General features: G+C 50.7%; 2 protein-coding genes across 7 annotated transcripts; one reads left to right on the top strand and one right to left on the bottom strand.

Moving 5' to 3' along the window:
- Nucleotides 1-472: 472 nt before the first annotated feature.
- On the top strand, nt 473-20,484 carry RMDN3 (regulator of microtubule dynamics 3). Of its 3 annotated transcripts, none has more exons than XM_040067258.1 (12): nt 473-587; nt 2,050-2,257; nt 2,834-2,980; nt 6,526-6,799; nt 7,429-7,531; nt 8,340-8,400; nt 14,715-14,790; nt 15,587-15,664; nt 16,847-16,945; nt 17,519-17,572; nt 18,530-18,610; nt 19,231-20,484. In XM_040067258.1, the coding sequence occupies exons 1-12, from the start codon at nt 488-490 to the stop codon at nt 19,282-19,284; spliced, it is 1,335 nt and encodes a 444-aa protein (XP_039923192.1). In that variant the 5' UTR covers nt 473-487; the 3' UTR covers nt 19,285-20,484. The 3 variants fall into 3 exon arrangements, with proteins under 3 accessions (XP_039923192.1, XP_039923191.1, XP_039923190.1); XM_040067257.1 differs by lacking the exon at nt 473-587 and adding an exon at nt 828-972 and having other exon boundaries at nt 6,526-6,793; XM_040067256.1 differs by lacking the exon at nt 473-587 and adding an exon at nt 828-972.
- Nucleotides 20,055-26,750, bottom strand: LOC120754088 (uncharacterized). 4 transcript variants are annotated; one of them, XM_040067259.2, is made up of 5 exons: nt 26,615-26,744; nt 25,543-25,839; nt 25,349-25,478; nt 21,789-21,911; nt 20,055-20,297 (listed from the first exon to the last, which is right to left on the bottom strand). In XM_040067259.2, exons 1-5 carry the CDS (start codon nt 26,698-26,700, stop codon nt 20,055-20,057), a joined length of 879 nt encoding a protein of 292 aa, XP_039923193.1. In that variant the 5' UTR covers nt 26,701-26,744. The 4 variants fall into 4 exon arrangements, 2 of the variants coding, with proteins under 2 accessions (XP_039923193.1, XP_039923194.1); XR_009207929.1 differs by lacking the exon at nt 20,055-20,297 and adding an exon at nt 24,828-25,135 and having other exon boundaries at nt 20,524-21,911; XR_005701319.2 differs by lacking the exon at nt 20,055-20,297 and having other exon boundaries at nt 20,524-21,911; nt 25,349-25,453; nt 26,615-26,750.
- Nucleotides 26,751-27,397: the final 647 nt, after the last annotated feature.

Below are 27,397 nucleotides of genomic sequence, written 5' to 3'. Positions count from 1 at the left end.
TCCTACAAATCCCAGTATGTCCATTTGCAGTTCTCTGTGGGATACCTCCCTCCATGGGTTAAACATCAGCTTGTTTTGATCATCCCCATCCTCAGCAGAGCCTCTTCCCCACGTCCTGGAACAGCTGGAATGTTTGCTCATTGCTCTCCTGCCCCAGTGCAAACCTGTTGCCCAATGAACCAAGGGCACATTTCACCCAGTAGGGTTGGATTTTGACAGAATTCCCATAATCCATGACCCCTTTGGACCTCTGCTGGGCATGTGTGGTCTGTGGTCTGATTTCACGGATGTGAAATCCAGACCTTTCCAGAGATTAAAGGAAAACCAGCCAGGGTTCTGGCAGCCTGCCTAGTTCTGGGTCTGACTCTTATGTGGCTCTTTCCTGGGGGAAAAAAGATAGTAAGGAAAAAAGAGGGAAATGAGAGCAGAGCTATACATAACATTTTAATATTGAATTTCTTGAGGAGATACCGAAGCCGGAGCGCTGATGGATCTCATCCATCATCCCAAAGCAGCTTATCACCCTCTGGCTCCGAGCTGGCTGCTCCCAGCACTCCTTGGACTGGACCGGCTCGGAATTTCTCCCGGTAATTCAGATCAAGGGAAGCAGAAGGTTCTTTGGCTCTGCCCAAATCCTGCTGTCACCCAAACCCCCAGCAGAGATGAACACACAAAGGGCTTGCTTTTCCCTCTCCTGACGGGCACCTTTTCCCGAGGAATCCTTTGACGTCACACGCCGCTAGCCCACCCCCCCTTCCCTCCCCATTGTCGCGCTCCGTTACGTCATCGCGCCGCGCCGCGGGCGGTGCCGCGCGCCCGCAGCGGCCATGGCGGTGCCGGTGGCGGAGCCGGCGCGGGCCGGGCCCCGGCTGGGAATGGCGCTGGGGCTGGCGGCGGGCGCCGGCCTCTGCCTCGGGGTGCTCTGGGCCATGCGCCGCCGCTCCCAGGAGGCGGAGAGGCCGCCGCGCCGCGGTACGAGCGGGGTCGGGCGGCGGGGAAGCCGGGTGGGGATGGATGGGGGGGGAAATGGGCTTTGAATGTGCGCAGTGGGGCTGGAATAGAGGGGAATGTGGCTGGAGTTGGCCTTGGAATTGAGGGAATGGGGAAAATGGGATAGGGAGGCATGGAGCTGGAGTGGGGGGAATGGAACGGGCTTGGAATAGAGACGAATGGGGTTGGAATAGGAAGAATAGGGGGAAGCGCGATTAGAGTAGGAATAATGGGGTTGGAACGGGGGGAGTGAGTGTGGTTGTAATGGGGGAAATGGGGTTGGAAAGGGAAAAATGCGGGAAATGGGGCTGGAGTAAGGGAGAATAGGGATTGAATGCGGGGTATGGGATGGGGGAGTGGGGCCGGGGTAGGGGGAAGTGCGTTTGGGGTGTTGGGCTTTTAGAAATGCTGATTCAGAACCCTGAACTTGCTGGGTTTCATCCACGTCTGTGAAAAGCTTCGGGAATAGAAAGTGAAACCATGTTTTTCACAGTAATCATGGAATAATGGAATCCTGGAATGGTTTGGGTGGGAAGGGACTTTAAAGCCCATCCAGTCCTACTCCCTGCCTTGGATAGGGATACCTTCCCCTGTTCCAGGTTGCTCCAAGCCCCATCCAGCCTGGCCTTGGACACTTCCAGGGATCCAGGGGCAGCCACAGCTTCTCTGGGCAAACTGTGCCAAGACCCCCCCCACCCTCACAGGGAAAGATTCATTCCCAATATCCCATCTCAATCTTCCCTTTTCTATTTTGGAGTTATTCCCCTGTGGCCTCTCACTCCAGGCCCTTGTAAAGAGCCTCTTTCCATTTTTCCTTCTGGCTCCTTCAGGCACTGGAAGGGGCGGTTGAGTCACCCCAGAGCCTTCACTTTTCCAGGCTGAACATCCCCAATTCTCCCAACCTTTCCCTGCAGCAGAGGTCCTCCATCCCTCTGGTCACCTTGGTGTCCCAGTCAAGCTCAAGCCTCGTATCCCCCTGCCAACAGAACCGTGGCCAGATTTCCCTTTCTCCCCCCGCAGTCCTTTCCTGCTTGGATCTCACGGCCTCCTTGTGCTCAGGTGCAGCTCAGGCCGTGCCCACAGCGCTGCTCCCGGTGGGTGCGGGCGATGGAGCCGTGCCCAGCCTCCTGCTGAGGCAGGACGAGCAGCTGGAGCTGCTGGAGCGCCTGGACTTTGTGGTGAAGAACGTCGTGGAGCTGAGGAAGGAGGTGGAGGAGCTGCGGAACAGTCTCCAGCACCTGGCGGCGGAGATCGTGGGGGAAGTCAGGTACTGCCCCTCTCTCCTGGGCTCGGGGCAGCCCCTCCCTGGCACGGGGAAACAGCCACAGGATCCCAGGATCTGGGAGTGCCTGGGCTGGGAGGCACCTCAAAGCCCACCCACCCTTGGGCAGGGACACCTCCCGCTATCCCAGATTGCTCCAAGCCCCATCCAACCTGTCCTGGAGCACTTCCAAGGGATGGGGCAGCCGCAGCTTGGCTGGGAAATCCGTTGCAGTGCTGCATCACCCTCACAGGGAAAGATTCATTCCCTGAGATTCATATCCAGCCTAAATTTCCCCTCTTCCAGTCTGAACCCATTCTGCCACTCCGGTTCCTGATGCAGAGCCTGGATGAACATCACATCTGTGGGTCCTGTGTGGATTGTCCGTGGGTTGTCCATGGAGCAGGATTTGCTTTACCTGCAGAACACAACATTAGCTCTGTTTGAGTTTGTATAAACAGGAGTAAACCACCTCGTGAATTCTTTGGATATAAAGGGAATTGGGTGGGGCCTGCTGGATAGGAGAAGGGGAATAGCAGATATTTCACTTCCAAATATTTATTTATGTTCCTTTCCCTCCAGGACCCACCTGGAGGAAACCCAGCGCATGACTCGCCGGAGGAAATTCCCCTTCTTCAGGGACAGAAGTGACTCCACGGGCTCCAGCTCCATTTATTTCACAGCCAGCTCAGGGAATGCCAACACAGATGATGGAGAGAGTGAAGGGGGGTAAGCAGAGCACTGGGACAGATGTTTTAGGGGATTTGATGCCACATCTGGGCGGTTTAGAACATAAAGAAGGGAACTTTCTTCCCCTACAGCCTGATTTAGTTTGCTTTTATTACAGTAAGTGTGTTACTGCCAGGGCAAGGTTGACAGATCTGAAATGATCCTGACTTTTAGAGAAAGGAAAAAAAAAAAAAAAAAAATTTTAAAGAAATAATTTGATTAGAGAACCTTGCAGAAGGAAGGGAGGTACGAGTTCAGCCTGGCAATGAAGCGAGAGAGTTTGGAAATCAAATTTCCAGACAATTTATATTAAAATAATCAAATCAGCAAATATCCTGAGGTGGAAGGGAGCCAGGAGGATCATCCAAGTCCAACTCCTGGCCCTGCACACGACAGAAAAGTTGTGTGTGGTGTAAAAACATCATTAAAAATGGCACTATAGCTGCAGGTGTATTCTTGTTAGACAGGTAGCAAGCTCTCCTGCACCTGTGATTGCTGATTTGCTGAGGAAATGCTGCTCTTTTGTGCCTGAATCTGACCACTTCTGTAGCTTTCGGGGTATGGAAGTGTGTCCCAAAACAGGTGGTGCTGCTGTATATGTTTTCCCAGAGCAGTTGGCATGAAATGTCATTTAAAGAGGGATTTTAGAGCAGTGGGAGCATTTCAAGGGGAATTTGGGCAGCCAAATGACCCGGGGGCTGGTGCCAGCTGGCAGTTCAGCAGGGATTTTTCCTGCCAGGACAAAGGACAGGGATCTGTGACTACCTTAAACTTGTGTTCATCTCTGATAACTGGGGCTGGTGAGGCAGCAGGGGGCTGCTGTGATCTCACTGGGCTTGTAGAGCTTCATTCAGCTCAAGTGGGTGTTGGAATGAGAGGGAAATTAGGGAGGAAGTGATTCACGGTGGTGTAATAGGTAACGAGGCTGCAGAACAGATTTTAGAACTGTGGAGTTGGTTCTGAAGGCAGGACTTGTGTATTTGGGTAACAGCAGATGCGCTGAGTCACCAGGGGGACAATGGTTTGTGTAAAACTGCTGGAAAAGGGGGTTTTGTCCACACATCCCAGCCCTGGCTGTCCTCAGATCACAGAAAATTGTGAGTTGTGACAGGGGCCAAGAATTCAGAGTTACAGAAAAGGCATCTCCTGAGGGGACAGGGGTGTATTTTATTGCAAAACCTCATTAATTTATTGGGAGTCCCGTGGTGGTTGGTGGAGTCCTTACATTGTAATTACCAGCTGTAATGACCAGTGTGGAGATTGGTGGATTAGCAGCTGTCACCTGATTTAAAACTCTTTAATCTCAGGCAATGCCTCACTCTGGTCCTACACAGAAAAGTATAAAAATATCAGTCAGGTCAGGACCAGCTGCCTGTAGTGTGCAGTGTTGTCTGCTTGGAATGTAAATGTACTTGAAAAGTAACATTTTCGGGGCAGGAAACGTAAATTTTGGAAAAAAAACCATTGAAGCTTCGGAGCAGGCACTGGGAGGAAGAATGAGCCTGCTGCCAGCAGATGGATTTCAGCCGGGTGCTCCTTGCTGACAGCTGAATTCTTTCAGTGAAACTCAGAACCAAGAACCCCCATTTCAGCTTGATTTTGTAAACCCCCTGGGCATGAGCAGCTTCTCCAATTTCAGGCACAATTCCCAAAAATCTCTCAAGAGGTTTCAGTGGGGTTGTGCTGCTTAATTTCCTAGTGTGGCTTTGGGTTTCTTCACCTCCTCTTTTCCTTGGGCTCTGCTTTCCTTCAGGATCACCATGTTAAAGCATTTCAGAGCTTTCCATCATTGTAAGCTCAGGAAAACAGGCTGATAACCTAAATTCCTTAATCTCCCTGAAAACTTGGTGTTTCTATGTTGTTTTGAACTGTCAGAATCTCATAGGGCCTGTCTGGCAGAAAAAAAAAAATAGTTGTTTTTTGAGCTGAAGGACCCAAATCTTGGCAGCTGCCAGTAAAATGTTGGGGGTTAGGATGGGGAAGTCAGGGAATTCGAGGAGTCTGTGTTTAATTACTGGGAATTAGGTGGTCTAGAGAGCTATTAATGTCATTAATGTTAAGAAATGTAAATAAGTGAGGGGTTTTAATGTGGGACAGAGCCGTGCCAGTGTCACCTGTCCTTGTGTTGGTGCGTTGTGCATTAATTGAGTGTCATCTCCAGCATGGCATCCTTGCTTTCCTGCCTTTGCAGTGTGAGGCTGATGCTTTATTTCTTGCCTTAAAATGTTTCAGGACAGCATGGTGGGGTTTTGAATGCCTGGGTGAGGGTTGGAGGCTGTGCTGAGAGCAGAGTGGGGAGTTCTTGAGAATTAGGGATGGTCCTCAGGAAGCTTTGATAGCCAAACGTGTCTTGTTATCTGTGTGTGGGCAAAGCCCTGTCCCTGCCTCCTTCAGATAGGGGCTGTGGTCACATATCTGTGTCCCCAGACAAAGGCAGGGCCACAGGGCTGTCCCTGGGAGGAGGAATCAGCCAGGACAGAGGGAAGCACAGCTGGAAGTACCCAGTGCCCCTAGAGTGCAGGGAGCTCAGTTCCAGCAGAACTGCTGAAGTTCTCGTGGGCAGTTACTGACTTAAATCACCAAAATCCCTGTGTTGAAGTGCACGTTTTGAAATGACTGGCTGATCTGTGCCTGTTCTGTAGTTGAGAGTTTGCAGGCCAAAGCGAGGGGCACAGATAGTCTTGTTAGGAAAGGAATCAGCTCCGTAAGTAGACTCCCTCCTGCTGTGGTACCACTGCATAACGCTGGTTTAAATTTTAAATTCCCAGCTTGGGTGCTGGGGGAGCTTAATTTTCACCCTTTTCAGGAGCTTTGAGGTTGGGAGAGACCTCCACAGTCACAGAGTCCACCAGCACCTCCATAATCCCTCATGTCCTGGTTTGTTTGACTGCTTCAGCTGCTGATCATTCCCTGGGTTTTTGCACATGTGGTGACTCCTTGCTGGATTCCTTGCTTGTGGCACATAGTCCTGGTGGTTTTCCTGCTGCTGTGCACCTTTCCAGGTGGCAGTGGGGGCAGGCTGTGTGGTGTTTAATGTTCAGGGGGATGGAGGTGTGAGGTGTTGGCAGGACAGCTGTTGTGCCTGAAATTCCCTGGAACAGGCTAAAACCCTCGGATTATATTTTGCACAGGGATTGTTGAAGTTCCCTTTTATCAGCTGTATATTTAACTGCGTTGTCCTGGCTCTGGTTTTAGCTGTTTGATTCTCTTATCCTGAAGTCAGAAGAGCTGAGAGGGAGGAGCTGGCAGGGTGTGCAAGGGAGGTGGGGACAGATAGAATCCTGGGATGGTTTGCATGGGAAGGGACCTTAAAGCTCATCCAGTGCCACTCCCTGCCCTGGGCAGGGACACCTTCCATGGACCAGGTTGCTCCAAACTTAACATGGTTGTCACCTTCATCCTTCAGCTTTCTGAGGGTGATATGGGAAGTGAGGCTGTGTGAAACACTCGGGTTGTGCAGTTTTCTCTGGGATAAGCTAAAATACTCTTCCTCTCCTGAGGAATACCTCCTCAAACTGCTTTGGTGATGTTTTTTCCCCCCAAAGTTACACCACGGCCAACGCCGAGTCCGACTACGACCGGGAGTCGGAGCGGGAGAGCGAGGAAGGGGAGGACGACGTGAGCTGTGACACAGTGAGGACTGTGCGCAGGGCATCCCTGGATCTGGTCCCCGAGGATGAAAGCCCTCTGCTCCTGGATCCCTCGCTGGAGGAGGGGCTGGGGCAGCTCCTGGAGCAGGCTGACCGCCTGCACAGTGGGGATGAGCAGGACAAGAGAGAGGGGTTCCAGCTGCTCCTCAACAACAAGCTGGCGGTAAAGGTGCCTTGTTGTATTTTCCAGCGCCAGGGGAGGGTGGGTCAGCTTGGGTGTCAGGAGGGATTTCTTCCCTTAAAGTCCAACCTGTGACTGATCCCCACTTTGTCATCCAACCTGGAGCAGTTAGTGCCATGTCCAGTCATTCCTTGGACACCACCACCTCTCTGGGCAGCCCCTTCCATTGCCTGAGCACCCTTTCCAGGAGGAAATTCCTCCTGGTGTCCAACCTGAACCTGCCTGGCACAACTGGAGGCCATTTCCTCTTGTCCTATCCCTTGCTCCCTGGGAGCAGAGCCCGGTTCCCCCTGGCTGCCCTCTCCTGTCAGGGAGTGGTGGAGAGGTGAAAAGGTCCCCCCAGCTCCGTTCCCTTCCCTGGACCTGCTCCATCCCCTCCCTCACTGCCTTTCCTGACTTGGGAAGCCCAGAGCTGGGCACAGCACAGGGGGACGCCCTGAGTTACAAACTTGCCCTCACTTCCCTCCGCCGCGGTTCCGCTTCAGTTCCTTCGGAACCGGGGCACATTTTAAAAATGTGCTTAGAAAAATCCCCGCAGGACTTCAGGTGTGAGTGGCCCTTGCTCAGCCCTCGTTGCTGACTGCCTGCGCCGTGCGGGCTCTTTGTGTTCCCCGCAGTACGTGGGGCAGCAGGAATTCCTGTGGCGCCTGGCGCGCGCGCACAGCGACATGTGGGAGCTGACGGAGGACGCGGAGGAGAGGAGATCCTACGCCGCCGGGGGTAAGGAGTTCCCTGCAGCCCAAAGGGAGGCTGGCACTCAGCTGTGTGACCTCTCCACCTGTCAGCAGGGCCCTGGATTGGTTATTTATTGGTTTTCCCACAAATCTGGTTTTTAGGGGGAGTGGGAAGCAGCGCTTTAAATGAATTTTTTGTGTTTAAGAATTGCGCTTTCTAAAAGAGTCTAAAAAGACCTGCTTAAAACCGGGGGAGTTGTTTCTCAAACCTGTCGTCCATTTCTCTACGATACTAAAATGAATCATAAAATAAATACAAAATAAATAAGCTTTGGCTGTAGCAGGCTGGATTTTCTCTGTTGCCAGTATGAGCAGATACTAAAACAATACCTGTTTTTAAATTTGTTCGGGGGGTGGCTTTAATTTCGTTCCGTCATTCTTCTTTACCACCTCAGAGATGTCTACGAGGTGAATCAGAATAGAGCGAAAATCACCTTTGTTACAGTAAAGATGTGCAACAAAAGATACTAATCTAAATAATTTGTCTTGTTTATTATGCACATAACAAAATAGAGTTAGTTAATACTGGAGCTAATATAATTACTCTTCTCTGGGAATCAGTGGAGCCACTTAAACATGGAATTCTGAGTTTTATGTTGTCTTTTTGGCCATCAATAGGTGCTCAGTTTTCAGCTTTTTGAACCTGACAGAGGATAAATTTATGTGTGGGGTGTTTTCAAGCCAAATGCATCATCAGATTAGCAAATATATAACTTCTATGCTGTTCTGTTACTCTGACAGCCTCAGAGAAAGCAACTGAATTTCTTACCTCTGACTCCTTTTTTTTCTTCCAGGGAAGGAAGAGCTGGAACTTGCCTTGCAGAAGTGGGATCAAAGTGCTGAGTGCCACCAGTGGTAAGTGACTTTTTACTTCTTGGTTTTAATGGGAAATGGACCTGGAGGTTTCCGTGAGCTGAGCTGCAGTTTAAAAAATAATAAATACAACCCCCCTACAAACTTACTTGCTGTTACTTGCACTGTGCCTCACTGGTGGTGTTTTTCCATAAAAAGCCATTTTTGGCAGCTTTGCTTGCTTGGTGTAAGGAATAACTTGACAGACAGTAGGTTTGGTTGTGATGGCAGGAATAAATTTGGGGTTTCTTACACCAATTTAATCATGAATTTCTCTCTGAAGAGTTCTGGAGGGAAAGCTCCCAAGTGGAGCTTCTTTGAGGCAAGAAGGGATGTGTTTGACTCCATCAGCCAGGCTTAGGAGCGTTGACTCGGTGCTGTGCCAAATTCCCTATTTTCCACTTAATTCTGGAGGAAGGAGATCCATCACTCTTAGCAGACAGGCTTTTAGAGCTCCTGGAAGTGTTTTCTGGCGCTGCTGGCTCTGCTCTTGTCACCCTGCAAGGCCCTTGGCTTGGAAGCGAGGGGACACAGCAGTACGTGGCTCTTTTTTATTTAAACAGAGATATTTTATGTATTTGTTCTGTGCTAAAAGAGGAGATGATCTGCAGTTCAGCCAAGCAGTTGTGAGCAGCATTTCTGCACAGGGTTTCAGGAAGGAGGCAGGAGAAGGGGAAGGACCTTGCTGTGCTTCCAGCTCGTGTGTAGAATTTTTAAATGTCCTTTATAAAAAATGACTCCAGAGGAGAGCTTGTGGAGTGGCACAGACATTTGTGGAGATAAGGGAATGTGCTTCTCTGTGACTCTGCTGAATTCCTCTCTGAATGGTGTTTGTCAGCAGTTGCTCTGAAGGACTGACAACACTTAAATTAGAATAAAAGGAGATTTTTTTTTCTTCTTTAATGAAAATCATTGGAGAAAATAGGTTGAGTGTCTTTGCCAAACAAGGTCTGTGCTCTTGCAATGAGTAAATTTGCTTGAAGGGTTGTTTTGAAGTACTGGCATCTGAATAAATGCCTTTATCATCTTAAACTGTATTTCATCTGTCAGTAATGAATTACTGCTCTCAGTTAAAGCTTTGATAGGAAGGAGGAATTTGGGAGCAGGAAGATCTCCAGCGGTTCGTGGTGTTGGGCTCTGTCTGCTGGCTTAACAGTTTTGAATGAATGGGGTTTAGTTGCCAGGGTGAATTGTAAAATTTGTATTTTACAAAGCCAGGTTCCACTCCAGTGTCCAAGTATTGACAGTTTTGCCTTGGAATTCCAAGTTTGGGACAATTCTTGGCCCCTCAGACCCTTTTCCCAAACAGGGATGAGGCTCCTTCCTGCAGAGCTACGTCTTGCTTCCAGTTCTCCAGGGCAGCTGGAGAAAGGAAACAGCAGAGCAGCAGTGGGAGGTGTGGGATTTCTTGGGAATGAATATGTAACTCCCTTTATCAGTGCACAAATTACTATTTTCTGTTGCTAATAGAAGAGGAAATTATTCCCTTCCCAGCTCTGGAGTGGTCACAAGCTGACTTAATTGCAGTCTTTCTTTATGCTAATTGAATTTACTCTGGGGAGAAAAAACAGCAGAGGTTTTAAGGCTTTTTTGGGGTAGATTTGATGCCCCAGCTCTTGGGAGAAGCCATCAGAGAACGTTGTTCACGTTTATTTAAATTACAGTTTTATTCTGTCACATTTCTCTCTAGTGACTAATGCCCTTGCTGAAGACCCTAATCCTTTATCATCTTCTGTGACAGGGGAATAATTTATTATCTCTCACTACCTGTGTTGTCTTTCCAATATTCTTCTCCCTCTTCCTTACAGTTTTTCAGACAAAAGCAGAGGAATTCAGTGCAGGACAAAGCCGTGGGAGTGGCATGGCTTTGTGCTGGTGTGGTGCTCCTTTGCATTCTTTCTTCTCTTTCCCACTGCATCCGAAATGGCCACTTCCATGGAAATATTCCCAGTTATTTAGCTGCCCCTCCACGCAGGCTGTGTGATGGTGCAGGTCTCCCGGGCTGCGTTTTTTCTGCGTGTGTGCATCATTTCACGTTGGTTTTCTGTTTTATCAGTTGCCCCTTAAAAGTTTGTGGACTCCTTCAGATGAAATTGTGCTGGTTTCTGGTGCTTATTCATCGTCTTTTGTGCTCGTTATTTCCTCCTGCTGCCCACATCATTCCCAGTTTTTTGAGGTGCCGAGGAAGACAAGACGTACTTTGCCTGCAGTTATCACTGCAAGGAGACTTTTTCCCCTCAGTGCCTCGTTGTTTTTCAGTCGTCACTGACATTTTAAACAGGCAAAGAAAGAAAATAACTGGGGGAGGGAAATATTTCTGCTGGGGAGTCAGTGCTGGCTACGGCTCCTTTTTGGGGTTGGATGGTTGGAAGGATTTGGCAGCAGGAGGAAAAGTGGTTTCTCAGGAGTGACAGGGAGAGCAGTAAGTGTGTGGGGCTGTGTCTGGCTTTGGGATCTGCCCAGCACAAATGGAAATCCTTTCACGGCTCTGTTCTGGCCATGGAGTGTGGGACAAAGCTCTCCTTGTAGTCACTGCTGTTGGAAGCTGGCCGGTCCCAAAGGAGCCATCTCCAGGCACAATGGAGTGGGAATTTGGTGAGGGCAGCACAGACAAGGCAGAGCCTTGTGCAGAGGGACTGGTTTCTGCCCCTGCTGCCCTTGGGAGATGTGGGAGTTGTGTTAAATTAAAAGCATTAAATGCATTTAGTGCCTTAAGAGTAGACCTGTGTATGAGAAGTGAGGGATTTACAGGGAATGATCTCAGAGCCTCTCTGCTCCTGACTTACAATTACCTGCTTCTTACCTTGGATTTAGACACCAGAGTCGTTCTCTGCTTTGATTTTCAAAGATCCCTGTGCAGGTGGAATTTTTGTCCATTTAAACTGATTTCTCCATGAGCTGGTTTCAGCTCATGAGTAGAACAGAGCAAATTCCCAAGTCCCTTTCTGCTTTTAGGAGTGGAGGGATGGATGGATAGATGGGGAGCATCAGTGGTTGCACAGACCTTTCAGAAATGTATTGAGAAACAACTGTGGCCTTTTCAAATTCCCAGCCCATTCCCCGTGGATGTTTGCAGCACAACTGCAAGCACAAGGCAGCAGTTTTAGGGATCAGGAAAGGAGAGCGAGCTGTGGATTTGCCTTGGCTTCCATTCCTCTTGCTAAAAGTAATACTGGAAGTGCAAGCAGAGGGATTTCAGAGAAGTCTGAGGAAAATGGTGCAGGTGCTGTAGTTTGAGTTGGACGTTTTGCCCTGCCTGCTGAAAGCCGTCATTGTGGGAGGAATGACGAGCTCCAGCCCCCTTGGGGTGATCCTGTGTGTTATGGAGAAGTGGGATTGGGTTGGATGAGTCTCCAAAATGTGCCCTTTCTTCTGGAGAGTCTGGCAGTTTGGTGGAACATCTTGATCACCAGCCCTTTTCAGTTCCGTGGGTACATCTGGCTGTCCGTGGGCAGATCCTGGATTTTTGAAAAGTCACGGCATTCCGGATATGCCTGGGAGATGGCTTTATTTTAACACCTGGCAGTGCTTCAGGATTTAACTCTTGGTGCATCACTGTCCAGATCTGGCCAATTCTGAGCCGGATTCTGGATTTATGAGCCGAGCATTTTCTGTTCTGCAGGCAGATTAAACGGGGAATTTGCTGTCAGTGTGATAGGGGGCAGGGGCAGCTCTAGGAGCAGGTGTTAGGAGATAGTTCAGAGTGTGGTGGAGGGAAACTAGCATGGAATTAGAGCTGTCTGAATGCATCCCCGTGACTTGTCTGCCTTGGAATTCAGAAATGTGGATGTCCAGAATACAGGAGCTCTCCCATATGGGTGTTTGTGGGCCGTAAGGAAGGGGGAACATCAGCCTTTCCCACTTTTTCCTTCCATTTTGTCTTCCCTTGGAAAAGCCAAAGCTTTTTTCCCCCAGCCACTGCAGGATCAGCTGGTCATTAATTTCAGGTTGAGTCAATGGGAATTATGCTGTCTCTCCCGAAGTACTGATTCCCAGATAAATTCTTATTTTAATTTTTGGTTGTCGCAGTCTAAATACCTGTCCCCTTACTCAACTGCAGGGATTCACATACATCTGCCCAGTGCACAGGACGGTGAAAAACTGGGAATGCTCGTAAAATATTGGGAAAACTGTCTTTGAGGTGGTTAAAAGAGCTAAGAGCTGTGTTTGGGCTAGCAGAGCACCCTGCCTGTGGAGGGGAGGTGCTGGAGGCTCTGTATTCCAAGCTCTGGATGGATCTGAGCAGTAATGCATAGGGCATCCACTGGTTGGAGGGGATGAAAATCCCCATAATCATTATTTTTAGTCTCTCCTGGTCCTGCTGCTCAGCCCTCCTGCACCTACACAGTGCTCATCCCGAGGCATCCCATGGAATGAACTGGAATGAGTGACTCCATCCTGCCAAGCTGAGCAAGCAGGGGAAACAACAGCAGGAAGCAGAGCCGAAAATCCCAGAAGTGCAGAGCTGTGGGTGTGAAAATCTGGGATCAGCAAAGCTGGGTTGGGAAGAACCATCTTTCCTGGGAATACTGTGAAAATCCAGATCAGGTGTCTCTTCCCATACAAATTTTTAGTTTATTTCATCGCACCAAAATAGGACTGAAATTTAATTTACTGCTGCTTTTATGGGTTTTTCCATCAACATTTCACCAGGCTGTTAAAAAAAAACCTCCTGGAATTTATATTTGACATGAGACAACTGCGTGATTTATTGCCTAGGAATATATTATCTCACGATCTTAGAAAATAAGCTTTTTATTGGCTTGGATTTCTCAACCCCTGTCATGTTGTGGTTAGGGATGTTCAATCCAGGCTGGTGTTTCTTGGGAAACAAACTGGAGAAGATCCTAAAAACACTTACTCCATCGTCTGCCCACGACAGAGTGGGGCAGTGGAGTCCCAGCAGCAGGAAAAGATTTTTTTCCAGCTGGCAGGAAAAGATTTTTGTCCCATAACACACTGATCTGGTAATCCTTGCCATTACCATGAAAAATAAGAATTTTAGAGCTGACCTAGAGCTTTTCCACAAGAAAGTTAACAAATCAAAGGAAGAGATTTAAGGCAAAATGCTAAATTGTTCAGGATATGCAGCTTTGTGCTGTAACTTACACACAGGAGATGGAGCAGGGAGATGTCAGGGGATTTGTGGGATTTTGTGACTCTGAGGGAAGTGTAATTGGAGATTTAAAGGTCTCCTGACAGATTCCTGCACATCTGCTGTGGTTAATCATCCCAAAGGATGCGTTGGGAAATTGATGTTGGTATCTGTGGCAGTACTGGGGTGTGGGTGTAGGAAACAGGGATTTTTATTTCCATCTTTCTGCTTTTCAGCTCTATTTTTTACAAGAATGAGCCATGTTATTTGTCTGTCTGTTCCACCTGATATTTTTTGAGCCAGACTCGGGAGAAGGGATGGAAATGTCTTCCACTCCTAGGGCTCTCGCCTGAGCAGGATAAGAGAGGCCAAACTTCCATGAGCATGTTCTGTCCCACTTGAGAGCTCTCTGAGCTGTTGTTTCTTGGCAAGTGATGCAGGGAGGTGAGATGGGAGGCTGTAAATCCACAGGGAATTAATCTTGAATTTCGTGGCTCGTGCAATAACTGCTTTTGCTGGGGCCTTGCTTCTCAGGCTCACAACTCACAGCCTCTTACTGGACAAAACTAAATGGCTTTGCACTTTCAACACTGAACATGTGTCATTCTGTTTCCCAGCTGCAGGATGTAGGTAGGTTTTCCAAGTATTTCCCTGGAAGTAGGACCCTATGTGCTGCTTAAGGAGGTCGCTGTGCCCCGTAGTTCATTAGAGCTGCTGGTAGTCTGCCTCTTGCTGCAGTAACTTCACTCTGCACTGCTCTGTGTCCTGGCACAGTTTTCCCTGCTCAGAGAAGCAATTCCAGGTGTGGAAGTGCGCTGCTCCTGGTTTTTAGCCATCAGTGCAGTGAGTTTGTGTCACACCCAACCCCTCCGGCTGCCTCATCCTTCGAGCTCATTCCTTCCTGGGTGCTGCATTTTTGCTGCTCATGTCTCTTCCCTGTGAGGGATGTGCTGTATTCCTTGTTTTCCCCACTAAGGTGTGAAGCTTTAAGGCACTTCACAGAATGCTGGGATGGTTTGGGTCGGAAGGAACCTTAAAGCTTATCCCATTCCACCCCTGCTGTGGGCAGGGACACCTTCCACTGGCCCAGGCTGCCCCAAGCCCTGTCCAGCCTGGCATTGAGCACTCGTAGATCTTCCTTCTGCAGCCATGGACAGCAATTACATGTGGATTACACGTGGATTCACTCCCAGCTGGCTCATGCAGGTGTCTCCCCATGCAGGTTTGCCATCCTTTGTGGGCAGGTGTCGGAATACGAGAGCATTCCCAAGCGCATACAGGCTGGATATGTTTTCAAGGTGAGTGGCCATGGGGTGCTGGGCTTTGTGTGAGTATCAAGCAACACTCATTTCTGCAGCAGGAAATTGGGAAAATTGGCTCCAGTTCTTCTTAGGGAAGCAGTAGATCTCAGAGATGCCATGAGTGGGTGGTTTGGGGTGAGGAGGCTGATTCCAGCCGTGCCTTGTGGGGGTGACCAGGCTGACTCTGCAGTTTTACACACTATAATTGCAGGAAAAAAAGAAATCTTGCAAATGAATTTAGGTAAAGGATGAGAGTTAGAGCTTGAAACATGGAGTTATTATGCAATGACGAGATACACCACCAGCTTGTCTGCAGTACGTGCCTGTAAACAGCCCTCACCCTCCCAGGAAGCAGTTACTGCTCAAAGAGGACTTCCTTTGCCTCAGATGCCCATTTTTTTTTTTTTTTTATTCCTGTTATTATTACTGTTATTATGATGCCTTGTGGATGTTCCAAGGGAAAAGGATGTACATGGAACAGGGCACAGGTAACTGTTTCCCCATCAGCCTTTGGCATGATCAGTGAGGTGATGGCAGAGCTCTGGAGCAGGAATAAAATGCAGGGCAGCTTCTTTGTGTGTGTGTGTGCAGTAATTCCTGTCCCTGAGGCTGGAGAAGTGCTGCTTTTCCTTGCTCACTGAATCCACTCTAAGAAAATTCGGGATCTGTAGCTGTAATTTTACTGATTTGTGACACTTAAATTGTGGATTTCTTCCTTTCTTCTTTCTCCACCTGCTCTCGTGGGTATTTTATTTGCTGTTGACAAAGATGTGATGGTGATGCTTTCCCACAGGAACACATTGATAAAGCCATTGCCCTGAAGCCACAGGACCCACAGCTCTACTATCTCCTGGGCAGGTGGTGTTACCAGGTAACAGAGTTCATTTTCACCTCCTGGACATGCCTCTGAAGGGTTCAGAGCTCCAGCCTTGGGTTTTTAGTCACTGCTGGTGGCATGGGGTGGGGTGAAATGGCAAAGGGTGGGTCAGGAAAAGCCCGAGCTGCAAACTCCTTTTGGTGTTCCCAGTGCTTTACTCGGTAAAAGCAACCTTCCTTCCATCCTCTGAGCACGCAGGGATGTGGTCAGGCCATCTGAGGAGCTTCTGCTCACAGCGTTGGTGTGTGATGTGTCCCCCTGCCCCTGCCACACAGAATTGGAGGCACTGGAAGCACCTGCCGGCTGCTTTATGCTTCCTGACAGGGAAAAGCTTGGAGTCAGAGGCCATCAATCAGATTTAGAGCCTAAAAAAGGGAATAAAAGTCTGCAGTGACTGTTCAATTTGTGCCATTGGAAAGCACTTTGTTGGGAATGGATGCACGGTGCAGAGATCATAACTGGGATAATTGACAGTGGGAATTACAGAGCTGAATGCTGGGAGCTCCTGGCTCTTTTCCTGTGTGGAGAAAGAGCCTTCCTTCATGCTCAGCCTGGAGCTGCTGAAGCTGTGGAATAAAACCACAGATGGAGAAGTGTGGTAGTGCTTCATCTAGTCTGCTTTGTTAGAATTGTAGAGGATCAAACAAGGCATTGTCAGAGAGAGGTGGTGGAGTCCCCATCCCTGGAGGAGTGCAGAGAATGCCTGGAGGTGGCACTCAGTGCTCTGGGCTGGGTGCCAAGCTGGGGATTGGCACAGGTTGGCCACCATGGGCTGAGAGGAGTTTGCCAATTTAAATGATCCCATGGTTATCTGGTGGGAAGGCTTCAGCCTGCCTCTCCCGAGGAATCTCAGGGTGGAGGGAGGAGGTTCTTGTGGAAGGTTTAGGCTGGGAGAAGGGAGGACACAGGTGGGGACTGGTGTGGCTGCGGCATGGCAGGTTGGGATTTGGGGCCATCCAAATCCCAAACATGGAAGTGCAAAAGCTGACCTGGAACAAGGGAAAGCAAATGAGGTTGAATTCTGTGTCCAGACTTGGATACTCCATCAGAATATTCCGACGCTGCCGAGGGTTTGCCTTCCTCCCGGGCGCAGGAGCAGCTCCCAGGGACTGGGCAGGCCTTTGTTCCTGTGCTGGTGTCAGATGGATGGGCCAGGCTGTCCTTTTCTCTGTGCAGGTTGCCCACCTGGGCTGGCTGGAGAAGAGGACGGTGTCGGCGCTCTTCGAGGTCCCCCCCACGGCCACGGTGCAGGACGCGCTCCAGAACTTCCTGCGGGTAAGGAAATCTGGGAATCTGCCAGGAAAGGGCATCACTGACCTGCACAGCTCACAGGGATGGGAGTGGGGGGCTTGGATCCCTCCCTGGTGCTTCCCCATGGCCTGGGACCTGGGTGGAAGGACAGCTGGTGAGAGGAAAAGTTGTGAAGTGTTCGTGTTCCAGAATAGCCAGACAAAAGAATGGGATGTTGAAGATGTTGGAAATACAGCCCAAAGTGTTGGGAATTGGTTTGGGGGGGTTGGTTTTCCTTTCTAAGGCTGCACAGCAATTCCTTGCTCACTGCTGGATTCATCTGGGCTGTGCTTCCAGGCTCTGGGAGCTTGGAGCTCCTCCCTGAGAATATTTTACTTAAAGCCTGGCTGACTTTTCCGTTTCAAATTTTTCCAGACAACCGCTTGAAGGTTTCAGGGGCGTAGTGCTTTGTGCATTTATTAGGATTCTCCTTCCTGCCATCAATTTTTTTTTTTTTTCCCTTTAAAAGCTACAAGGAGCCTGATGTAAGAATTAACTGTGTCCTTGCATATCCTAATGTCTGCTCTTCCCTATCACACTCTCCTTCTGTTCCTGTAGGTCGAGGAGCTGAGCCCAGGGTTTTCCAAGGCAGGAAGAGTTTACATTGCCAAGGTAACCACTCACTCCTTGTTTGGTCAGAGGGTGAGAAGTACTTGTATTAAAAATCAACTTTGGCTGTAAAGTGCTGACTGGAAAATACTCCATGCAGGAGCAAGATTTTAAAGGATGATAGTATTTCCTTTTATCTTTTAAATCTTTTTAGGCCAAATCACCTCGTGCAGAAGCTTTCAAATTCAGGGGTTTTGCCTTTGAGTCACCCAGTGGAGCATCCCTGGTTTTTAACAGATAAAATTCTGTATAAAGCAGGAATGGTGACGTGGCAGCCATGGGCTGGGGGTTTAATCCTTCTCCACCATGACTTCTGTGGTGATACAGCCAGAGAATCATGAGGAGAAGTAAAGGATGAAGTATTGCTCTTTCCCTGTCCAGCAGGGGAGTCTTGAGCCCACTTGCTGAAGGGTTTTTAGCACTCACTTCCTTTTCCTGGGTGTATTTCCTGGTCTCCAAATACCTCCGAGACTCTCTGGGCACCCAAAATCTTCCTCTTTGCAGAGGGATCACTGTGTCTTAGCTGCTGGTCACATGGAGAATGTTTCGTACCTGTTTTGGGACCTGAGACTCGTGTACACAGTATTTATTACATTTTCAACAGGCTGGGAAACAGTGTGATCCCAGGAGAGAGGTTTTGGGGAGAAAATGGTGCGAGGAAGAGGGGAAATAGCAACTGAAGATCAAAGCAGAGCTTTGAAAAGGGTGAAAACTACAGACACACCTTAAAATGTCCAAGCAAAACCCAATCTCCTTGCCCAAAATGAAAGGGAGTCAAATATATTTAGTATTCCAAGATCCGGTGGTGCTTCTGAGGCCTTGTGGTGGAGGGATACTGCAGGAAATGCCAGTGCAAAGGGTTAAGAGGTAAAACCAGCTCTGTTTAGCAGTTGCCCAGTTCCATTTGCTGCCTGTTTTTTCCCATTTAACCCTTCTCCCGTTGCCATTTTCCCTTCCCAGTGCTACAGGGACCTAGGGAATGCCTCGGCGGCCATGACGTGGATGGACCTCGCCTCGGAGCTGCCAGGGAACACCAAAGAGGTAACACTCAGCAAAAGTGGATTCTGCCCCTCTGCTCTGCTCCTGTGAGATCCCAGCTGGATCCCTGCATCCACAGGGAGCAAATCCAGAGGAGGGACAAGTTGGTTGGAGGGCTGGAGCACCTCTCCTGTGAGGAAAGGCTGAGAGGATTGGGATTGTTCAGCCTGGAATAAAGAAGCTTTGTGGTGCCCTAGTTGTGGCCTTCCAGTGACAGGAAAGATGGAGAGAGACAGTTTACAAGGGTCTGGAATGACAGGAAAAGGGGGAATGGCTTCAAACTGAAAGCGATTATACTTGGATCAGGTATTAGGAGGAAGTTCTTCCCTGTGAGGGTGGGGAGGCTCTGGCACAGGTCACCCAGAGAAGCTGTGGCTGCCCCTGGATCCCTGGAAGTGCCCAAGGCCGGATTAGATGGGGCTTGGAGCAACCAGGGCTAGTGGAAGATGTCCCTGCACAGGAACTGGATGGGCTCTAAGGTCCTTTTCAACCCAAACCATTCCAGGACTCCACGATAAGCTTAAAAGCTGGTTTGGGGCTAGAGAAAAAGAAGGGGGAAATGGTGGTTTTTTATTTGTTTTAATTGAGCTGTACATTTATCTATTTCCCTCTTGCTTTTCCAGGATGCAGAAAGCGAGAGGGAACTTGAGGAGATGCGCTCACACTGGGAGGAGTAATTTTGGAAAAACTCATCCCACTGCAGAGACAGTAAAATTCCAAATGGATTTCATGATCCTGACAATTCCAAGAACACTTCATGGAAAAGCAAAAAGAACTTACAGGAAAACACCCAGCAGCACATCCAGGAAAACATCTTGGGATTAATGGATAAAACCGTGGTTTATTTTCCTTTGTGCAGCACTGCATGTGTTTGATTTTAGGATCCCTAAAAATGTTACATTCCTGAAAGAAGGGGGGAATGTGGGAGTTTATAGGTAGAGTTAGTGATATAAAAATATTTGTGGTTATATATATATATATATGGCAGATAGATGTGAGATAGATATGTTGTGATGTAAATATGTATTATAAATATATTTTTATATATGTGTGTATAAATATATATATTTATTTACGTTATATATATATATATGCACATATATATTTTATATCACACACTCTGCCTGTTGGAAAGCCTTGCTGGTGAGCTCCCAATTAATTTCTGAGGAAAACTTGAGCCAAATTTTTTTCCAGTTTATTTGTATTCTCTTTTCTGTAGTAATTAATGGAATCAGTTGTCATAACTGAAAAATGCCGTTTTGGGGAGACCAGTTTCCAAGTGGGACCAAGCAACTTTTTTGCACAATCCAAACTGGATTTTAAGAGGTTCATTAGTCAAAGAAGCGAGGAATAGGATTTTAAACTTCAAGATTTTCTCCGGTGATGTTTCTGTGATCCCTCACACAAGGCTGAAAACTTCTGTCCCTCAAAATTGTGCTGCTGTGGTTTAGATGGAATTACTGAGTTTGGGAAGTAGTTCTTGATCAGAGAGCAGGTTACAGGAGTGGGAATATCCTGGGGCAAAGATGGTGTTTCGCTGTGCTGATCTTCTGCCACTGACCAGATTAATTCTCTTCGAATTAATTATCTCCTGGACTAATGAGGCGATGCCGAGGAGGTGAAGCCGATGACTGACATTTCCTCTTGCAGCTCTGGGGCACCAAACAGGAACAGGGAATTGTGCTGGATGCTGACGTAGATGGGAAAGGAAAACACGGTGTGGAATTCCCTACGTATTTTTCAAGGCTTTGTTGATATCCCTTAAAATTCCAATGGCAGCTACTGAACACTAATTCCTGAATGTCTGTTTCATGCTGGGGTGGTTGTGAGGGGTAAAGTGAAGAGTGTGAGAGTAAAACATTCCTTAAATCACCTTTTTTTCCCTTGCACTGTGATGGGTTTGTTACTTCCTGAAAATAACACTGAAGAGGGACAAGTGCCAGACTCCAGCATTCAGACTTCCTGGATTGCAGGTCTGGATGCTGCAGGGCTGGGTGACAGCCTCGGGGCAGGCACTTTGGGAGGATTTGGAGCAAGGGGAGGAACTGGATGGAGTGATGTGCCTGTGCTCGTGCCATCGAAGGTTTGGCCTTTGGCACCTTGGCAGGGATGCGGCGGCAGCCCAGGAGCGGCCAGGAGGTGACAACTGGGGCGGTGTTTGAGGCTGATCCGGCTCAGGTCAGTGCTTACCTGTGGGGGGTGGCCCCACACGCTGAGTTCAGCCAGGACCAGGGTGACAGATGCTGCATTTTGTGTCCCCTGAGAGTTTCTGCCCCCCTGGAGATTTCCTGCCGGGCCGCGGCAGCACAGGGAGCGGAACGAAACCCGCGCCTCCCGCGGCAGCGCCGGCCTTTGGCTCTGCCGTGCCAGGGCCTGGGAATTGCTGCTGCCGCTGCCGCTGCCGCCCCAGCTGGGGCTGTGTCCTCCTGCAGCCCTTGCCAGCCCCACACACGAGCTCCAGTGGTGCCTCTGGGCCGCCGTGGGAGCGATGGCTGGGAATGGGCCTCAGCCCCGGGAGGATCCTTTTGCTCCAGAGCAGCTGCACAGAGCTCTGGGGCTGGTCAGCTTCAGAGACCGATTGCAAAAGTCCCTGAAGGGAAGAGTGACGGTGAGGTTTGTCACAGTGCTGCTTTCAGAGCCCACCTGACAGCGTTTGCTGCGTGCTGGAGGCGGTTCTGCATTTGCACTGCAGGGAATGAATGTCCCCTTCCCAGCTCAGCCCAGCAGATCCCAAAGGCTCCTACAGGAGTATTTATCCTTTACTTCCCTTTGTGATAACTTCATCTCCCCCCTGCCATGAGCCAGTCCTGGAGCTCTCCTGGAGAAAACCTCCTGGCAGAGGCAGTTTGCAGAGGAGCCCAGGGCTGTGTTTGGAGCAGGGAGCGCCGAGAGCTGTGTCTGCCTGTGCTGCCCCAGCCTGTCCCATCCACATGGAACAGCCTGGGCAGGTGGGATTAGATGGAGCAAAATCCCTTCATGGAAGAGGTTTTCTGCCGCGCAGATCAGGCAGGGGCAGGCAGTGAACTTTGGAAATGAGCGGATTTCCCCCAGAAAGCGTCGCTCCCATCAGCATGAATGACCAGACCTGTGCCCACTGCTCAGGATTCACCCGGCCAAGAGCAAGAGCAAAGGGTGGTTTGGGTCTGAGAACTTGAAATAACTTTGAATCAGAAGAAATCACCTTCTTCTTCTTCTTCCTTTCTTTCAGATGCTGGAATTGCCTCTCTGGATGTGCGCTGAGCTCTCGCTGCAGGGGACTGCCAGGCCTGAATGTCTGTGAGTTCATGTTCTTCTCACTGGGGAACTGGAAATAATTATTAATTATTAACTGCAGAAATGTTTTCTGAAGCCTTTCCCAGTAGATCTTCTCTTTCTGCCTTTGAATTTACAGCTGTTCCCTGCTGTCATTTGCCTGAATTCCTTGCAGCTCCTCACTGGGAAAGCCTGGGCTAAGTTAGAGGGGACAGAGGTGACAATTTTAGCTGAAAACCTGGGGCAATTGAGAGGGGACACAAGAACTGTGTGTGTAGGAAAATGTGAGGGGATGTTGAGGGGAGCGAGGTGGCATTTTTGAGGGAAAAGCTGAGGTGATGTTTAGGGGAGAAAATGCACATTTTGGAGTAGAAAAGAGTTAATCCATGTTGTACCAGAAGGAAAATTTTGGGGATAAAACTTGATGTAATCTGTAGGGGACAGAATGAATATTTTGGAGTAAAATGAGGTTCTCAGTAGTAGATAAGTAAGGAAAATTTTGGAGAAAAAATTTGCCAAAATCTCAAGAGTAGAGAATGAACACTTTGAATGAAGAATAGGGTGATGAGTACTGAGCATGGAGGGAAAACTTGGGGGCTAAATCTGAGCTAATCTCTAGAGGAGAGCATGAACATCCTGAGGTAACGTGAGGGAATCAGATGTGGGCAGGTGGGGAAATATTACGTGAAACAATCTGTAGAGTGATCATTTTGAAGTAAAAATTAGGTAGAGATGGACAGTTTTGGGGGTAAATCTTGACAAAAGCTACATGGTAGAAAGTAAACACTATTGAAGCAAAAATGAGGGAATCAGTAGTGGACAGGTAAGGGAATTTGGGGGGGGGAAACTTGAAAAAATCTAAAGGTTGAGAAATATTTTAGGTAAAAATGAGGTCATAAGTTGTGGACAACTAAGGAAAATTTTGGGGGTAAAACAAGGTAGTCTCTAGGGAGAGGGAACACTGACTAACTGAGGCAGCCACTGGGGGTAAGCAAGGAAATTTTGGGGGTAAAACTTGGGAACATCTATAGGGCAGAAAATGAACATATTGAGGTAGAAATGAAGTGATCAATATTCAACATTGGGAAGAATTGGGGGGGCAAACCCTGAGGTAATTATGTGGAACAGTAAGTGTTTTTGGGAAAAAATCTGATGTAATTTGCAGAGGACAGAATGAACATTTTGGGGATAAGAGACATAACCTGTGTGGTTTTGGTTTTAAAATCTGGTTAGCATACAGGGGACAAAATGGAAATTTTGGTAATAAAATCTGAGTTAACCTCTAGAGGAAACAATTGATGTTTTGAGGTAAAAAGGAGGTAATCAGTATTGAGTAGGTAGGGAAAATTAAGGGGCTAAAATGTGAGATTATCTCTAGGAGAGAGCAGGAACATCCTGAGGTAAACTGAGGGAATTGCTGTGGACAGGTGGGGAAATCTTGTGGATAAAACTTGAGGGAATCTCCATGGTAGAAAATGAATATTTTGAGGTAAAAAAATGAGGTACTCAGAGGTGGAGAGGCAGGGAAAATTTCAGGGGTAAAATCTGAGGTGATCTGTAGCAGAGGGGATGCACTTCATGGGCCAAACTGAGGTAATCAATTATGGACAGGTAGGGAAATGATTGGGGGGTAAAAATTGAAAGCATCCATAGCATAAAGAGTGAAAATACTGAGGTGGAAATGGGGTAATAGGTAGTGAACAGGTAGGGAATATTTTGGGAGTAAAGCTTGTGGCAATCTCCAGAGTGGAGAAAGAATGCTTTCTTGTAAAAAATGAGGAAATCAGAAGGGGACAGACAGGGAAAATTTGGGGGGGCAAGGTGAAAAATTCCCCAGGGAAGAGAATGAACATCATGAGGTAAACTGAGGCAATCGCTCATGGACAGGTAATGTAAGTTTTGGGTGTAGAAACTGATATTTTCTCCAGGATGGAGAATTAGTATTTTGATGTAAAAATGAGGTAACGAGTAGTGGACAGGTTGGGAAGACCTTGGGGGTAAAGCTTGAAATAATCTGTAGAAGTATTTTGGAAAAAATACCTGATGTAATTTGTAAGGAATAGAATTTAGTGGATGAGACATACAAAACCATGTGGTTTTGGGTTTTAAAACCAGGTAATATATAGAGAACAAAACACTGGCTGCTGGGATTTAGATAATTCCATACCTTTGGCTGCTGAAATTTCCCAGCCATGGGGCTTTGGCTGACAGGGCAGCACAAAGATTGTTCCCAGTGTGGGGCCCAGATTTGGGGTTCAGCCTTGCTGTTTAGATTCATTATTATAGCTATAGCCCTGAATTCCTGCTGGAACAAGCTCACAGTGCCTCCTGGAGCCTGGATATTCCCATGCAGAGCTGCCTATTTAACACCAGCTGTGCCAGGAACCAGCAGAGGTTCCAGGAAGCTCAAGAGGAAGGGATAAGGACAGGCTGATGTTACACAAAATTTGCTGTTTGTAGCCCTCATCCCCAGCCATGTCCCTGGGGGGCTCTTGCCAGAGTTCCCTGGAATTCAGCAGATTCCCCCCGAGCTCGGGCTGCGGTCGATGTTTCCAAGCAGGAGAAGGCGCTGGCCGGACGCGCTCCCGGCCCCTGCTGAGGCAGCTCCTGTGCCCAGGGGAGGAGATCTCTCCCTGCAGGAGCTGAGCTCATTCCAGAGCCTCGGGAGGGGCCTCTGGGAGCTCTTCTCCCTGAGGAAAGGGATGCACATCCCTGCCTTCAGGGCACCTGCAGTGTGAGCCACCTGTGAAAGCTGGCCCTCAGTTCTGCAGTTCCAGCTGGCTCCCTGGAAAACTCCAAACTTAACCCAAACAAAACTTCATCCACCTCTGACCTTTTATTTTAAGGCACCTCCGAGGGCATTGCTCGGGATTCAGTTTCTGTGAGGGAAATTCCCTCGGCTTTAACGCTGCTGATGGAGGATGGCCCCAGGCTGGAAGGGAAGGGATTGGGGCTGGCTGGGACATACCTGGTGGGGGTGTGGGAGCCCCAGGAGCTCGGCACCGGGAATTGCTGTCTGAGCTCCTCTGCAGACCCAACGTGCCGACATTCCCAGGCGCTGCCAGCCGTTCCTCGTGTAATAGACTAATCACACTCGGGCTGGTTTTGGGACGTCAGCGGGCTCTGTCCGGGCCGCAGCGTCTCCGGGGGCCCGTTCAGAGCAGCCCCCGATCCGTGTCCATCCCGGCGCTGCCCGGGCATCCCAGCGCCCGTCCCCGGGCCGTGCGTGGGGCACGCTGCGCGCCACGGGCGGGACACCGAGGCACGGCTCCTCCCCTGCACGGGCCGAGGACGAGAGGGGCCGGTTCCCTTCCTGGGGCTCCCGGCCTCCTCCCGCCCCGCCTTCCCGGCCAGCCGGGACACACGGAGGGAGCACCGAGGAACGCTCCTGGCACCGAGCAGGAGTCACCCAGGGCTCCCTGCAGCTCCGGGGCCGAGAAGCAGCCCCGGCCTCGGCCCCCACCGCGATTTTGGGCTGTGAACACTCACCCGCAGGAAACGCCCCTCTGCAGGCGGGACCGGCCCTGGCACTCTCCGGAAGAACTTCGGCCACGGACCAAGGGAACCCTCAGGGCTTGTCTTGATCATTTCTCCCTGGAAAGGGACGCGGCACAAGCACCTTTACAGCCACCGGGGAAATGAGGGTTATGGGAAGAGCTTTGTGCTGTCACACAGCTGCTCACCTGTGTTGTTCCATGGTCAGGTACCAGCCACGGAGCTCTGCCCTATGGCCATTCCAGGGGCTGGTGTGTGAAGCAATATCGGCATAAAGGAAGGAGCTGCATTGGCACAGGAATTCCCTCGCTGGCACTCGGCATTCCCATCCCAGGCAGGGCATTGCTGTAACCTGAGATTGGCTCGGTTGGAGCAGGGTGCTGAAGATGCCCAGGTTGTGGGTTCCATCCCCAGATGAGCCATTCACATAAGGGTTCAACTCGGTGTTCCTTCTGTGTCCCTTCACACTCAGGATATTCTGTGCACTGGAAATAAAGAATACAGTTTTCACTGACGTCTTAAACTCAGAGTTTTTTGCATCGGAGAGCGCGAGCCACGGAGAAAGCGGGGGAAAGGCGGGAGGGAGAGCATCGTGTCTCACCCGGCAGGCGTGTCCGACGAGCGGCCCGAGCCCCGGCAGGGCCCCGGTCCCGCCGCGGCCGCGCTCGGAGCGGGAGCGGCAGTTCGCCGGGCGGGGGCGCGGCGGGGGCAGCCCCCGGGGGCGCGGGCCCGGGGCAGGGGGCTGCGGGCGCTGCTCCGCCCGAGGCCGGGCGGGCGGGGGCCTCGGGGCCGCGGGCGGGAGCAGCCGCCGCGGGGCCGGGCCGTGTCCGCCAGGGGGGCGCCCCGCGGGCGGGCGGCGCTGAGGGAGCGGCGGCGGCCGGGGGCTCCCGGGGCCGGGAGCGGCGGTGCCCGCGCCCCGCCCGCTTCCAGCCGCCGCCCGGAGCCCGCTCCGGGGAAGCGCCGCCCTCCCGCCGGGCCCGGCACCGGCACCGGCTCCCCGCGGCCGCGGCGGGACCTGCCCGGAGCCCCGGCGGGACCCCAGCCCCGCGCCGGCCGCGGTGGGAGCAGAGCGGCAGCGCCGAGCTCGGTCCCGGCGCCCGTCCCGGAGCGGCTCTTCCCGCCCGCGGCGACCCCGGTCCCGCGGCCCCGGGACCCGCAGCCCGCCCGCCGAGGGAGAAGCGGCTCCCCCCAGGACCCCCAGCAGCCACCGGCAGGATCCGGACCCGCATTCCCGGGCCCGGGTCCCGTTCCCGGCCTCACCTCAGCGCCTCGAGCTCCGCGCAGCGCCGGGAGCAGCCCCCGGTCCGTGGCTCCGCGCAGCGCTCCGAGCGACGGTCCCGCCGCATCCCGGGATGAGCATCCACCGCACAGAGCGGGGCGGGCGCGGATCGGCCGGGATTTAACGGGCGCGGGCGGGGCCGGCACCGGTGGGAGGGGCGGGGCCTGCACAGGTGCGCGGGGCCCCAGAGCGGCTGCGCGGGGCGGGGCCTGGGGGGATTTAATGCACGGGGAGGGCCCCGCGGAGCCATTTGCCCCTCGGCGCTCGGCGAGGGAAGATGCTGCCGCTCTGGGCTCCATATCTCTTTTTCTCTGTATTTCTTTTTCGTTATATCCCTTTTCTTCTACACTTCTTTCTACACTCCTCCTTTCTCCCCTCCCTTCCTCCCCTCCCCCACCCCCTACACCCTCCCCCCCCCAACCCCCCCCCTCCCTCTCCCCCCTAGCCCTCCCCTCCCTCCCCCCCGGCCCAGCCCGGCCCGGTCCCCCCCCCACTCCTTCTCCATACCCTATCCTACCCTGCCCTGCCCTACCCTACTCCTCCACCCTTCCTTTCTTCCCTCCCCCACCCCGGCTCCCACCTGCCCCCTGTCCATGCTCCCCTTCCCCCTAGTTCCTCCCCACCTGCCTTCAGTTCTCCCCCTCCTTCCTCCCTCCTCACCTCCCCCTATTCCCCTTTCCTCTCTCTTTCTTTGCTCCTTGCCCCGCCACCTGTGCTCCATCCTCCACCCTCCACCCGTCCTGCACCCCAACCCCACCTCCCCC

The sequence above is a fragment of the Hirundo rustica genome, chromosome 6 (assembly GCF_015227805.2).
Source record: "Hirundo rustica isolate bHirRus1 chromosome 6, bHirRus1.pri.v3, whole genome shotgun sequence".
Lineage (NCBI taxonomy): Eukaryota > Metazoa > Chordata > Aves > Passeriformes > Hirundinidae > Hirundo > Hirundo rustica.
This window is presented reverse-complemented; position numbering and strand designations above follow the sequence as displayed.